General features: G+C 38.2%; 1 protein-coding gene and 1 pseudogene across 1 annotated transcript in view; both read right to left on the bottom strand.

Annotated features, from left to right (window-relative positions):
- The window catches only part of ADAM7 (ADAM metallopeptidase domain 7), a 51,133-nt gene extending 48,657 nt beyond the window's left edge, over positions 1-2,476 (bottom strand). The window contains exon 1 of the mRNA XM_016430235.2: positions 2,380-2,476. Coding sequence (XP_016285721.2) covers positions 2,380-2,476 — 97 coding nt within the window. The remainder of the gene's footprint in view (positions 1-2,379) is intronic.
- A 12,667-nt stretch (positions 2,477-15,143) lies between these two features.
- LOC100020251 (retinitis pigmentosa 9 protein homolog) lies at positions 15,144-15,839 on the bottom strand (annotated as a pseudogene).
- Positions 15,840-16,451: the final 612 nt, after the last annotated feature.

The following is a 16,451-nucleotide window of genomic DNA, read 5'->3' as shown; positions in this document are numbered from 1 at the left end:
CTTCTGCCTTGGAACCAATACATAGGATTGATTCTAAGGTAGAAGTTAAGGGTTATAAAACAAAACAAGAAACAAACAATATCTCCCCAAAATAAAATGGTGAGTGAAGTGTAAGAAATCAAATTAAGATTTACTGTTACAAGAGTTAGGTGTCTGGGTTTCTTTTGGGAAGACATTTAACCCTGGTTGTCTCAGCTTAACTATAAATGAGCAGGAAGAGGAAATGGCAAATCACTCCAGTGTCTTTGCAAAAAACAAACAAAAAACCCAAAGAGGTCATGAAGAGCCATTCACAACTGAAACAACTGAACAAAAAAAAGGAAAAAAAAACCTGTGTCCACACATAGAGATACACACATACATACATGTGTGTGAATATGCATGTGACACATACTTGTATATATGATACGTGTATGTCTCATGTGTGTGTACATACATAAAAGTGCCATTCTACAATAGTGGTTAAAGAACATGAGCCATGCCAAAGAGAATGCCAAATTGTTCCCAATCATAGGAAAGAGTATTCAGAGTTGAGGGAGCTGCAGAAAGATGGACATAGTAGCACATTGGAAGACATCTAGATGAACCCAATTTCACATAGTTAAAGGATCTTAGAGCACAAAACCTTAGAGCTCATCTGGCCCAATTCCTTCATATTATAGATGGGACAAGCAGGGCTCGTGAAGGCAAAGTACCTTTTTCAAATAGCCATCACTAGTTAGGGGGCGATTCTGTCCTGGAATGTGCTCCCAGGCCACAAACGCATTTTAGCCCTGTGGAAATACTGTGTCTCCGTGGTATGGATTCCAACAGGAAGTTGATATGCTCTGCTGCATGGACTGGTTTCCATTTCTCCAGGGTCAAGAAATGCACATTTCCTCAGTGGGCTTTGAGTCCTGTACATCATTGTATCCTTTTCACACCATTAACCAATCAATGGGAAAAGAAAGTTTTGCCCCTGGCCTCGACTCTACTCAGGGATTAAACCCAAGGAGGGTGGGTGGCTATTAAACAGTGTGGTATGCTGGCTCACTGCCTCCAGAAAGAGCTTCTGCACTGTGTGGGTGGTGGAACTAGATCCATTCAACATGCAACCATTTATTGAGCACTTGCTATAGACAAAGCCCTGGGCTAGACATCTAGTGGACTATAAAGTTTAGATGAGTCATGGCCAGCCCCTTTCTTCATGGAGATCCTGGAAGTCAGTACAAACATAGAACATTAGAAAACCTAGGATTCCATTGAGGAACTCATAAGAGAAGCCTAGAAAAAGAGATGAAGAGTGAAGATCAAATGGTGGTTGGCCACTGGATGACTTGGCTTGGAAAGCTTCACTGAGCAGGTGAAATTTGACCTAGGATTTAAAGGATTTAAAAGGATTTAAAGGCTTTAAAAGATCTTAGCTGGTAAAGAAGAGATGAAGGACAGTTAAGACATAGGGAACAGCCAAAGAAAATGCATGGAGGCTAGAGAGTACTGAACTGGTCAAGAGAAAGAGAAGAGTCCACTCTGACTTGAGTATAGAGTTCATGAAAGCAATAACATGAGAAGGCTCCTGGATACAGGGGAAAGGCTGTTGCATCTGGCATCAGAAACTAAGATCAATTCCCAACTCTACCACTTATTACCTGAATGACCCTGAGCAAGTCCCTTAACCATCTCCTTTTCAGTTTCCTCCTATATAAAACAAACAGGTTAGACTAGATAATATCTAATAACTAGAGAACATCTAGCATCAAATCTCCCTATCTACAGAGTATTTCTATTCTCCCTATTGAATTCTATTCAGATTTATCTATTTGAATCTCCCTTTTTACTGGAAAGCTAATGCAGTTCCATATATAGTCCTTGAATGCCAGGCAAGAAAAGTTTGAAATTACTCAATAAGCAGTAAAGAATTAGTGATTTTTGAACAGAAGCAAGTCTATGTAAAGATGATCTCCTGGCTCTAAACTTCAAAGATTGTCTGATTTTTTTTGACTGCTGAAAGAAACCCCTAGATTAGAGAGACCTATAGTCTGGATTCCAGAAATAATCAATGAATAAATGATATATATCTTCATTGTCACTGTGTTCTAGTTGTGAGTGGGGGAAATAAATGAAAAAAAATTCTTTGGAGGCAAAATAGATCATTTGAATCTTTGTCCACATATTAAGAGTAGTGTAGTGGGTGGGGATGCCGGTGGGTGAGGAGAGTGGGAGATGTAGAATTAATGGTCCCAGAATCTTACATTTATTAACTGTGTGACTTGGGGATGGGGTCACTTAAGCTCAATGGGCCTCATTTGTAAAACCAGAGAATGAAACTTGTTTTCCCCCAAGGTTCCTTTCAGCAACAAAGTTATGAGCCTTTGACCCGAGGGAGGCACTAGATCTCACCATTATTTGGATTTCCAAAGCAAGAAGAAGGCATGGTTCTCAGGTCTAGCCTGGAGACCAGGCAGAACATCTGTGCTGTGGATACTGCTAGAGTCATCCATGAGAATAGCAGAAGTAAACACTCCTCTTCATTTCCCAGATTCGTTTTCCCTTAAAACATGTTAGCCATGCCAAATAAAGTCAGACAGCCCCTTCTCATCAGAAGCCTCCTCAGACAGATTTCATTTGTTGATGTTCTCTTAAATATGCTGGGCTTTAGGGGATTCAGTTCAGAGTTAGTCTAATCTCTTGAGCTTTCTATGTCTAAGATGGTGTGATTAGTGGTGTTTGGGTCTGGTATAGACAAAGACAGGAGGTGATGACAATGCCTGATATTTATACTGCTCTTCAATATTGGCAACAACCTTTATGAATATCATTGCCTTGAGCCTCATAATCATCCCCAGAAGTAGCCAAAGAAGTAACATGACAGAGGCAAGAACACTACTTCAGGATTTGGAGGCTCTGATTTCAAATTCTGGTATAGTTGCTCATTTGAGTGACCTTGTATAAATTATTTAACCTCTCTGGGCCTTGGTTTCCTCATCTGTAAAATATGAACTCTGAGATCTCTTTGGATTCCAGATCTGTGATCCTATGGTCATTTCATAAGAATATTATAGTCCTCTTTTAAAACACTTGGAGAGGTTTAGTGACCTAAACATAGCTAGCAAGAATTTAAGGCAGGATATGAACCCAACTCTAATCTTTTGTTCAGCATATCAGGCTGCTTTTTAATAAGCTAATTCAACAGCAAGAATTATAATACCATGAAGTTTGGGTTGATATCTTAAGGGTTTTTTTTCTTTAATCTCAGATAAAGAAAATATTAAATTCACAAGTCTCGGCTTCACCAAAGCTCTTCTGCACACTGTTCAGCTTGTTGCTAGTATATTATTTTGTTTTGTCTTTCTTTTTTAACTTGCAACTGCATCAGGTATAATCACCACAACTGTGAGTTACATACAATGTCATGTTTAACACTTGAATGATTTCAGGTTAAAAAAGGGGCCGAGGGCAGCTGGGTAGCTCAGTAGATTGAGAGCCAGTCCTAGAGATGGGAGGTCCTAGGTTCAAATCTGGCCTCAGACACTTCCCAGCTGTGTGACCCTGGGCAAGTCACTTAACCCCCATTGCCTAGCCCTTACCACTCTTCTGCCTTGGAACCAATACACACTATTGATTCCAAGATGGAAGATAAGGGTTTTAAAAAAGGGGGGGGGCCTGTGTGACCCTGGGCAAGTCACTTGACCCCCATTGCCTAGCCCTTACCAGTCTTCTGCCTTGGAGCCAATACACAGTATTGAGTCCAAGATGGAAGGTAAGGGTTTAAAAAAAAAGGGGGGGCATTCTTTGTTTTTATTCCCATATTATGCTCTGAATTTTATGTTCAATTTCAGTCAAATTGGGATTTCTGCTATCACTGATGAACAGAGACAGTTGACAAGGTTGCTGAACCTCCTAACACAAGGCTTAGTCATGACACAAGTCAGCTTGGGAGGAGTTCCTAGTATCTCACTTTCCTCAAAAAGAAACCTTGTATTTTTCTTTATATGTATTTTGTGGCTATTTCTATGGCATTACTTTGTATCCCCTACAAGACAAGTTCTTCAAGGGCAGGAACTCTTTCCCAGTTCCCAGTACTTACCACAATGCTTGGCATCTAACAGAAACTTGATGGATGTTTGCTGGTCTATTGATTATCTGATTACCTAAAAAAACTTATTTTCAAAGCCTTGAGACCTCAAAAGGAGACATCCATGCAAAGGGATACTCAGAAAAAGTTTAAATCCTACCTGTAGTCTGAGAAATGAGGAGAACTATCCAAAGGAAAAAGCCCAAGAGCATGCTGGATCGTCTTGGCACAGGAAGGGAGGCTGAGAGAAGCTGGACAAGGTCTGTGTGTCCTCTGTCCTTAGGCTTACTTTGTATTATGAGCCAAGGTGGGGGTGGGTGGTGGGAGAAGAACCAGAAAGATATGTGATGTTCTTGTCTGGGCACACGGAAGTGCTCCCTGAAGTCATTACACAACTTTCCAGGAGCCATCCTGAGATGACTGGCCAGAGGCTGACTTTTGAGATACCAAGCCCCAAACTCCCAATCGATCTACAGTTTTCTTTTGCAGAATTTGCCTGAAACATTTTATCTGAGGCCAAGAGTGTTCCAGTCTTCCAGACAGTAAAAAGCAAGCTTTCATTGGATCAAGAACATGGACAACAAGCATTTTAGACTGAGCAAACTATTTTCGCAAATGTGTTACCAATGTGATTATTTCTTTTTTGCTTTCTGTTATCTGGTATATAATCTTAGAGTTAGAAAGGAAGGTATGAAAGGGTACAAATGTCAGATTATCTAACTGAAACTTTGATGAAGAGTCTTCAACCACTAAGGGGATTGTTGACAAAACTAAGACTAGAAACCCAACATTCTGATTCTCTGGCCTGAGATATTTCTTTCTCTTTTGCTGTTTGTTTTTTAAGGGGCTGGGGTGGAAGAGAAGGGTTCTGTTTTTACAATGTCCATCAATGTAAGGGATATTACTGTGTTTTAAAGAACTACCCTGGAACCCAAGAAAACTTTAATTTATGCCCTGCCTCTGAAATATACTAACTTTGTCGCCTTGGGCAAGTCATTCCTTGTGCTTTGGGAAATTCTCTAAGATTATTGATTGCAAAGAAGGAGTATAGGGAATTTACTCTTTCTGGCAGTACCCTATAGTGTTGAATCATACCTCCAGTCCTTATTCCTACTTTTACATATGGAAGAGAATGTCTATCATTTAAAAACAAATCTTCTTGGTTCAATTACCATTTAATGATCTAATATCATCACTACTACCACCGTCATCATCACTACCATGATCATTATCACAACCATTATCCCAAAATATTTATTTTACCTTAGTTCACCAAACCAATTTACTTTCTGTTCCCCAAACTTGATACCTGATTCCCTGCCTCTATGCCTTTGCATAGGTTGTAAACCATGACTAAAATACACTCATTTTTCCTTAGAGTCTCTGGTTTTCTTCAAGTTTCAATTCACATACCTTTTCTTCTGAGAAGCCCTCCAGATACCTCTAATTGCTAGTGCTTGCTCCCTTCTAATTATCAGATATCTACTTTGATGTTTATATCTTATATACTCCCATTCCCAGTAGAATGGAAATACATTTGGACATGACAGAGGAGAGACTCTAAATGAACACTCTAATGCAAATATTATCAACATAGCAATGGGTTCAAATCAAGAAAACATGTAATGCCCAGTGGATTTACACGTCGGCTATGGGGGTGGGGGGAGGAAAAGAAAATGATCTATGTCTTTAATGAATAATGCTTGGAAATGATCAAATAAAATATAATTTTAAAAAAAGAATGGAAATACATTTAAAGAAAATACATTTAAAGGCTGTTTTTTTTTTTCTGACTATCCTCAGCCTCTATCATAATGTCTTGTACAAAGTGAATTCTTTTTGGATTGGTTCCCAACATATTGGCTTGATTGTAGGTCTTGCCCAATGAAGCATATGGAATCCTAAAATGGGAAGGGATCTTCGACATCATCCAATTGAATCCTCTTATTTTATGAAGGAGGAAGCTGAGGTCCAGGGAATGTAAATTAAAACTAAGGTTACACAGTGAAGCGGTAGGAAAGCCAGACTAGAATCTGTCTCCTGAAATATCACCATTTGGATTGATTTTTGCCATGTACTAATTGGTATCCTCAGATGAATTCTCTACCCCTTTCAAATATATCTTCCACACATCAGGTAAAGTTGTATTTCTAAATTTCACATTCCTCCATGTTATTCTTTTACTTATTTGACACCAGGGACTGTATTATATCCAATATAAAATTTTCTATTTGTCATTTAAGGCTTTCCATAATAGTACTTTATCCTTCTTTCCAACATAGACTAGCTTACTTCTCTTAAGTGGAAAAGGAACATAATTATTCATCAGTATCCATAGAGTTGGGCAGCTTGGTGGTACAGTGGATAGAGCCCTGTATCCAAGTTCAAATCTCAGATTAAATACTTACTAGATGTGTGACTTTTGTCAAGTCATTTAATCCATTGGAGAAGGAAATGGTGAACTATTGCAGTATCTTTGCCAAGAAAACACCAGCTAGGGTCACAAAGAGTAAACGTGACTGAAATGACTGAACAATAAATATCCATGGAGTATGCCAGCATACGTAGCCATATCATGCCTATGCTTCCTTGTTTTCCAGGTTAATTATACATTACTCTCCTTCAAGCACACTATAATCCAGTTGAACTAGCCTTCTTGCTTTTTCTTAGACATAGCATTCAAATTTTCCATCTCCGTGTCTTTGCATGATTTTTACTGGATACTCAGAATGTTGTCTCTCATCCCTCCTGCCTCTTAGAAACCCTAGCTTCCTTCAAGGCTCACATCAAATACCTCTTCCTCTTTAAAGTTCTCCGTGATCCAGCCTTCAATGCCTTCCTATCCATCCTTCCCCTTAAAATCACTTTGTATTTCACCTTATATATTTTGCCTGTTGCTTCATCAAATAAGAGATAAGCTATTTGAGGTCACAGGCCAAGCCTTTTTTGTCTTTCCCTTCCATTGTCTAACATGGGATCTGTCACTGATCTGGTGCTTAATAATTGCTTGGAGATGGAGTGATACTGACATGTCATATAGACTAAGCTGAACAAGGTATAATCACAGCTATGGTATGAGGTGAATTGTGTAGGATTTTAGGAAGAATCACAACCACGGTCAGATAGAAATCTCACATATACTTCTAACACATGGTAATGATGTAGGGAGGGACTTGATCCAAAGCTCCATAGGTATTGTACTTTCTGTAGTCTCTTTTCTATGTAAATATGCTATTCCCTATTTGGATTTAAGCTTCTTGAGGGCAAAGATTGTGATGTTTTTTTCTTTTTCATTACATCCTTAGCTCTTAGCACAGTGCCAGTCACACTGTAAATATTTAACAAATGCCTGTTGGATTATTTTTTCTTTTAATTATTTTCCTCTTTTTTCTTTTGTTTTAAATTGATTTCTATATTATGGGGACCCCCTCCTAATCCTCATTATCCAATCTGTTTGTCCAAAGAAATAGAATCTCTTATTTATATTATCTTGCTGTACTAGAACAGAAACCTTCAGAAAATCACAAAACCTCAGGATGCAAAGAGACCACAGAGTTCCTCTGCTCTGTTATGATGAAAATTCTCTGATGACTGTAAATTAATTTATAATTATTTAATAAATAAATTTTAAAAGCAGGCCAGAAAAAGAAAAGGCACCAGTCACATGTATTTTGGTACTTCTTGAATGTGCATTAGCTGCTATACTCCTTTTTTTTATAAAGCTGTTTTCTAAGTGAAAATTATGTACACTCACACTGTAGATCACAGCTAAGTTAAAAAGGAAATGGGTCTTTTTGAGTGAGAAACCTTTGCATTCTGCCTCTCCTTGGGGAAACGTGTCACTGTGTGTAAACTATATATACATTTTATTATTTTTTTTCCTTGTATAGAGTAGTTGAGTCCTTTTTCTCTCATTTTTGTACTTGAATCACAGGCTACCACTATTGATTTTTTGCACTAATATAAGTTTAAAATATCCATTTATTCTAATATTAATGCACACACAAAAGCTTAAGTCTATGGAAACCTGCCATTGGATGTTAAATATTATGGGACTTTGATTAATGATTGTGTCTGATTCCAGGAGAAAGGATCACAAAAGAGCCTTTATACAGTGCCAAGGAAATACAAAATTAATCTGTATTGTGCCTATGAGCACAAGGTCAAGGGGACCAACCAATCCCAGTGGGATTGATGAGAATTTGTGCCAAGACAGAGGACCTGTTTTGGGGTTTGAGGAAGCAGCTATTTGACAATGTCAGATGCATGATTTCCCCATTAATGTTTCAAAAAGTACCCCAGTTTGTATCACCTCACACCTAGCAGATAGGCTAAAATGACAGCTATGGAAAGTAATGAATGCTGGAGGGGTTGTGGTAAAATTGGGATTTTAATGCATTGCTAGTGGCATTGTGAATTGATCAAACCACTCTGGAGGGCAATTTCAAACTATGTCCAAAGGGCGCTAAAAGACTGTCTGCCCTTTGATCCAGCCATAGCATTGCTGGGTTTGTACCCCAAAGAGATAATAAGGAAAAAGACATGTACAAAAATATTCATAGCTGCACTCTTTTTGGTGGCCAAAAATTGGAAAACGAGGAGATGCCCTTCAATTGGGGAATGGCTGAACAAATTGTGGTATAAGTTGGTGATGGAATACTATTGTACTCAAAGGAATAATAAAGTGGAGGAATTCCATGGGAAATAGAACAATCTCCAGGAAGTGATGCAGAGCGAAAGGAGCAGAACCAGGAGAACATTGTACACAGAGACTGATACACTGTGGTACAATCAAATGTAATGGACTCCTCCATTAGTGGTAATGCATTGATCTTGATCAACCTGGAGGGATACAGGAGAAAAAACACTATCCACATTCAGAGGAAAAACTGTGGGAGTGAAAACACTAATGAAAAACAACTGCTCAATGACATGGGATGAAGGGGATATGGTTGGGGATGTAGACTCTAAATGAACATCCTAGTGCAAATACCAACAACATGGAAATGGGTTCTAATCAAGGACACATGAAATACCCAGTGGAATTGCATGTTGGCTAGGGGAGGGGAGGGGGGAGAGGATGGAGGAATAGAAAAGGATTTTTGTAACCAAGGAATAATGTTTGAAATTGAACAAAGTAAAAAAAAATATTAAAGAAAAAAAAAGTACCTCAGTTTGGCTAGAATATTGGCTCCCCTATTCCTGAGAGCAAAGGTAAAATCAGACCAGAGAATGCTATTTCCTGTCTGCTACAAAAATCGAATCACTTTTCTGTCTTTCATAAATGTGGCAATTTTCTGCAGTCCGGTCTGCTGATTGGGTAAGTGCATATTGCTACAATGATCCTACAGGATTGTGGGACATAAATCACTTTAATTGAACCCTGATTCAAGGAGTTGTTATAGATTTATTTTTCCTTACTTAGAATTTTTACACATAAGGTTTTGATATTTTATATTTCATCTGGAAGTTACTTTTTTCTCATTTATTTGGGTTTTTTATGTTTTTTTAATTTTCTTTTCACAATTGATGCATATGCCTCATAACTCAGTCACGTATCCCTGGGTGATAAATGTGTTTGTCAACACCCTCCTCAGGCGGAATTGTATAATTGGCATAAAATTCTAGTTTTATAAAAAGTTTTCTTGTTTGAGAGTAATTTTAGGATAAGAAATTTGATACCTCCCTGAATCAAGAAAGTGATCTGTTTGGAGAAGGTGTCCTGAAGGTGCCTGCAGAAACCACATACTATACCAAAAGATCCAGAATGAACTTTGGGATGTATTGAAATTGAATAGTAGAGGATTGGCCACATTTATTTTAAATGTAAACTTTTATACCAAAGGGGATTGCCCCAAATTGGCTTTTTGTCAACATGCCTAGGAAACATTGGTTTTGCTTTCTCTCTCTTCTATTTCCCTCTTATCTCTATTGTAGTTTCCTCTTAGAAAGTACAATATTGTTTGCACCTTTAGTTAGAAGATCTTTAAAGGTACAAGATAGTTATGTTTAAATGATTCATTGGGGAGACTAGTCTCCCAAATGATCACAGGGGAATTGTGTAATTAGAGTCTGTTACCCTAAAAATTTAAATTCCCAGTTCCCCATTCCCCTCATGTTACATGCTGATGTAGGAAGGATATAAATTTAGTGTAACCCCATCTCTCACTCTCCTGTCTTCCGGTCACAGCTTTGGTGGAGTGGACTTTTTAAACAGGCAAGGAGAACTTAGTCACGTGGTCTTAATTTTGTCTATAAATTAAGGTATTTTTTTACTTCTATTTCCTTTTTTTATTCCTTCTACTTCAAGTGATTATTAATAAACTTTATAAAATTAATTCTTAGAGTTGCTGGATATTCATTTAAGTCCTACATTAGGGAAGGTTACTTTGAAGCCCTCTTGGTTCTTTCTTCATTCTCAATGAGCATAGATAGGTACATCCCAGGTTGCTACTGATAAACATCTACTTTATATCCCAGATATAATTATCCTCTAAACTGGAAAAAACCACATGACCCAACTCGAATTCCAGAGACCCAGTTACATGCCATAATCATCCTTTCCCTAGTCACATAGACCCTGTTGTCAAAGGGATATATAAATCCCAGAATCCATCTCTTCTAGGAGGTAGTGCTCCACCTGCACACTGTCTCCCCAGTCTCTCAACATGAATTCCAAATTAATAAATTTCTCTCTTTATTTTTATGCTAAGTTTTGGAGTCTTGCATTCTTGCAAAGGGTAACCTAGCACAAAGCTTGAGGTTTTTTTTTACCATAAAGTTCTCCCATAACAGAAGGAAAGAAGGAAGAAACAAACAAAGTTATTGCTGCTGCCACAGCTACTGTGGAGCTATTGCCACAATTGAGATTGCTGCTGCTATTGGGGGTGTTGAGATTGGTGCTGTTGCTGTTGTTTCTATCACTGTTTGAATATTATGAGTATTTGTAAAAACACATGCACATTTATGTGAATATATAGTATATACCCAGCACAAGTATACATGATATATGTATATGTACATGTATGTGTATGTATGTACTTGTGCATATATAATATCCACATACATTTATCTGTGAACATGCTATTTTCCCCAACAGAACACAGTTTCTCTGAGGACAAAGGCTGTTTCATTGTTGTCTGTATCCCCAGTGCTAATAAGACAGTGCTAATAAACACTATACTTTGCAGCTAGTAGGAAATGAAGTGACTTGCTCAAGGCCACTCATCTGATTAGTATCTGAGGTAAGATTCAAACAAAGTTTTTCTTGACTTCAAGTCCAACATTCTATCTACTTCCCCACCAAGGTGCCTAAGTCATTCTTCTGCCTTAAAGAATGCCAAGGACTCTCCTGTGTAATGATTATATGACTGTGAACTCTTCTAGGCATTGGCAAAGGTTATCATTTGTCCTATCTTTTCAAAGAGGACCAGTGACATTGGGGTGATATCTTGACTTGCTCATGAATTAAATTTAAGTGACATAGATCTGCACAAAGTCATCAGTCCCATTCTCTCTTCCAGAGTGTTCTAAGTCCAATGGCAAGGCAAAGTCAAGAGGACTGATGATGATCCTGGATGCAGTGGATGACCTTGGTTTCTTTGATGTCTGACAAGCTCTAAGTGCTCCACAGTCTGCTTTAGCTGCCTTCATGTATCAAATTGTTCTTACCACCCATTGTACATGCTTTGGATAGGACACTCCCTCCCCCACTCACCAACAAACTTGAGGCCTTATAGTTACTCTCAACCTGGTTCAGCTCATCTTCCAAAGTGGTTTTAATGAGGTGTGTCTGTTCTTCATGCTACAGCTTCTTGGAGACACAGTGAAAAGTGAGTGTCAGAAAGACACCAAAGGTAAATGAGAAGCCTTAAAAGGGTTTTGGCAAGACTTTGAACTGGAAGGATCAGTACTCCTTGAATATTTCATATGCCCAAGAGCAAAGGTAAAGTAGAGAATAAATATGAGTCTGGGGAAGGTATACAATCTACTCGAGCTGGAATATATAAAGCATGAATGGATGCTAGGACTGGAAAGGTAGGTGGAAGCCAGATGCCAGAATATGAAATGTATTTTCATTTTATTATATATTTGCATGTGAAAGTGTGTGTGAGGGTGTGTGTGTGTGTGTGTGTGTGTATGTGTGTATGTATGTATGTAGTATGTGCTATCAGAAGTGAATATCTCTCTCTCCAGTATCACTTTTTTACTGTCATCTCTGGTCAAATACAACTGAGTAAATTCAGATATAGACAAGTCCTCAGAGAAAAGCAGTTAAAGAAACAAGGAACCAACAAGACAGGAAACTGATTCCACAGGCACTGACCCACTGGGTATCCCAGGTAAATTAAGAAACTATGATTGGTTCCCTGAGATGTGATATGAGAGTTAATGGATAGAGAAAAAAAAAACTTATAAGCTGAGACCAGCAGGAAGTTGAAGGTCCTTGGTGTGCAAGTGGAGAAACAGGGTGGACCCTTGCTGGTCCATTGATATTAATTTCCCTGCCATGTGAATGCAAATATCCTGTGAATTTTTGTGTATAGGTATTGAGAAAAAAGCAAAACATAAATCAATCACAGTAAAATATTTTGCATGACTTGGGATATATTAAATGATGATAGCAGGACTTGGTACAACTAAGTAAGATTTTACTACATGATCATTAACAGCTCTTAAATATTAAATGAACTGAACAACTATTTTTCCATCAGCATCTAGCTTAGGTTTTTTAACAAGTAAAATCAGGGTGTTCCATTCAGAGATGCATGGTATTATTATGCCTTGCTGAAATAATGAGTTTATTATTGGGGAGATCCCATCAATAGCCTCTTTACTAAGTGGGTACTGTGGAATGCAAGGTGGTGGACCTTTAGTCAGTACTTAATCTGTAGCCCATAAGCCTTCTGGAATATCATCTATTATCTGATAGATGTTATTCCCTTCCTCCTCTGACTCTACTGTATCCAGGAATAATACAGGAAAAAGGTTAAGGGATTCTTCTGGGAGTGTCAAAAATATTTCCTGTTGGTATACATACTATGGTTGCTCTCAATTTACAAAGAAGATCCCTACACACTAGATTCATTGGGGAATTTGGCATTAAGAATAAAGAGTGTACTACACGTAGAGGTCCAAGCAAAACTATTCTTGGTTCTAATTTCTTTACTCTTTGTTGTTTTCCAGTCACACCCACAACTTCCATCGAACCCACTGCTTTGCACTCTTCAGGGGATTTCAACACAGATTTGGCAGTACCTGTGTCCAAGAGACAATCATAAATTTGGATTCCTATTTTTAGGGTTTCCTGGGGTTCTGTGCTATTTTCTGGAGAATGGATAGGTATTACTGGAGCTAACACACTAGGATCAGGAAAACTTAACACTTGTTCCTGTTCCTTATTCTCTAATTCTTCATTGATTTCACCTGTAGTAATTTGCCATGTTTTTAAAATATCTTTATCATTTTCATTAGTTCTTATTTCATTGCCCATACTTCCTAGTCTATTTTCTCCATATACTATATCTTTAACTGCACAGTCCTTGGCACACCTTCATAATGAAGTTGAACTTTTTTGGCATATTGAGTTTTTTTGGATTCCTACCAGTTACTTGGGAATATTCTTGATGAGCACCTGCTTTGATATAATCTTTCATGGAATTCAGTTCTGGGACTTGTGAATTATGCTAGCATCCAGTATCAAAATAATTTGGGTAGTTTGGTCTCCCACACTGAAATGCATTATTAAACCCATTATTGAATCTGTTGTTAACCCCTTAATTCCTATATCCATTTTGCCTGAATTCATTAAAGCAATTAAACCTATTTCCTTGGTTTCCCCTGAAGTTTTGTCCAAAGATTTGTCCTCTAAATCTTCACTCTCTCATGAGATGACCAAGCCTGTCACAAAGATAACATCTTGGGATTTATCTGTATTGTCTGGGTTGTAGTTATTTCTGGGTTGTCTATAAGTTCTTAGTGCAACTATTGTGTTTTTTTCCCTGCCCTTCATTTCAGTTTTTTGCTTAAGCTCTCTGATTTATTTGGTTAAGTTATCAATTATATCACTTTCCTCTTCTGATTGCCTATCTTTCTCATCTTGGAAAACATAGTTACCAGTTCTCTAAATTTTGTCAAGATCCATACCAAGCCATTTTGGACAATTACTCTGAAAATAATTTTGGATCACAGGGCATGCATTTTTCATGAGCTGCCTGGGCATGTGATTTGTGTTTTCTTCTGTTAAAATATCCAATCAAATCGATTTTTCAGTACAGTCAATAATTCTATCAAGAAAAGTGGAGGAAGTCTCACCAGCTTCCTGCTTTAGGCACTCAAATTTAGACCAGGTTTCTGGGCATCTGGAATTTTACCTCATAGTTTTAATTATTGCCTCCCTGACTGTAGTTAAATTTCTGTACCCACAACAGAGTTAACTTCACATCTAGGATCCTCAGTTGGCCATTAGGCAATTCAGGAGTTCCTATCAGTGTCCTCTATAAGCTGCAGTTTCGCCCTCTTTGTCAAAAATTCATCCATAAGGATGTAAAATTCCAAAAAAGAATGATTGTTAAGCTTAACTAAGTGCATGAACTGCTTTACAACTCCCATTGGTTCTTCTTCATATTTTGGATTATTTTTCTTTTTCTATTTTTTTAAGTCAGAAATAATGTAGTTTTATTATTCATCACTCAATAGAATGCACTTGTAACTGCTGAAGATCTCAACTTCTCAAGTCATCCTACTACTCCATTAACCCTCTGATCTCCTAGGGGAATCTCTCTTGGAAACACCTAGAATATTTTTGTATCTTATGCTTGATTATTTTTTCAAAACTAATCACAAACTACAGTACACAGGGAGGAGGAGGATGAGAATCCAGCAGTGTGGCATATAAGAAACTCAACATCACGGTGAATTCATCACTGTTGGCAGTAAGGGCAAAATGCCATGGGGGGATGTTAACTATGCAAGTTTTTTGGTTCCTTTTTCTCTGTCAACTGAGGCCCTTTTGTGGCTACTTCTTCTTTACTTCTGACATTCAGCTATGATTCTGGAGTGACAAGGTGGATTCAAAGGAAATGACTTTTTAATCAGACTCTGAACTCTCATTTGATTTAGATTTATGCTTTTTTTTCTTTTTCTATCTCTTTTACTTCTCCTTTTTCCTTTTCTTATGTTTCTCTTTCTTCTTCTTTCTCTTATGCTTCTCCTTACATTCTGAGGAGCTGGAACTAGTGCCATCTTCATCCGAGGTAGAATCTTCTAGTAGCTTCTTTAACTGCTGTATCCTCACATCCTTTTCATGCTGCTTATTCTCTCTTATGATGTCATACATGGGATATTTGTGTGCTACGCTGAATTGTTCTAATTTCTGATTGCCTTTGATAAAGAATGGGCATTCTTTGTCACCTGTTCTGTATCCATACCATTTACAGTGCCAGCATTGCATAATCTTGACTTCTTTCCCCAGGGGCATCCAGAGTCCTTTAGTTGGAGCATGAGCCAGAAATTCTCTGGCATGTTCATTGCCTGGTATATCTGGGATACAGTGTTCTGGCTTAGTCTCATCTTCCTTAATAAATCCAGGAGGAGGTTTTTCATAAAAGGACTCGAGGTGCTGCCGCTGCTGCCGCTGTTGCACATACCACTGCCGCCTCTTCTGCTCCTGGCGCCGCTGCTGCTCTAGCTCGGTGGCTTCCCGGGCTTGCTTGGGGCTGCCCCGGCGCTCAGGGCCTGCAGCTGCATTGGGGCCAGCTTGGCCTGGCCCCGGGGACAGAGGCATGGCCAGGCCCAGACCCACGGCTCCCCGCCGCCGCTAGGGGAGGAGAAGATTGGATTATTTTTCTTAAAACTGTCTATATCAGCTTGTGAAACCCTTATTGTAGTACATGAGATTCACTACATCATGCTCTGGGGACCCTATGGGTACATCCCTTAATGTAAACATATGTATGAGCTGATATGCTTTCTAATTTTTCAGTTCCCATGTCTAATTTATTAGTTTATCTGATTTAGTTGCATCCTCTAATTTAGTTGCTTCCTGTTCCTTGCTTTCTGCCATTGTCCCTTTAACTTTGAGTAATTCCTCATATTGATTTTCCATTCTACCTAGTTTAGTCTCTAGATAGTTCATCTTTAATGTTAGATCATTCTTTGTATCTTTCTTGATATTTTGATTTTAAATGTTTAAAAATGATGGCCAAAGGCTCCATCATCAATTAAAAAACAAGGAATGCAATACTAGCCCATTGACATAAGAGATTAGTTCCAGGAGTGTCCATGAGAGTAATCGCATTAGAAAGTCAAAGACAAGTGAATTTTTTTATATATTCCAGTGTAATAGAGAAAAAGAGATTTGACATAAAAAAACATATCTAACAGAAAAAGCCCCATA

The sequence above is a fragment of the Monodelphis domestica genome, chromosome 1, assembly GCF_027887165.1.
Source record: "Monodelphis domestica isolate mMonDom1 chromosome 1, mMonDom1.pri, whole genome shotgun sequence".
In the NCBI taxonomy this organism is placed as follows: domain Eukaryota; kingdom Metazoa; phylum Chordata; class Mammalia; order Didelphimorphia; family Didelphidae; genus Monodelphis; species Monodelphis domestica.
Note: the sequence above shows the minus strand (reverse complement) of the source record. Positions and strands in the feature narration are given on the sequence as shown.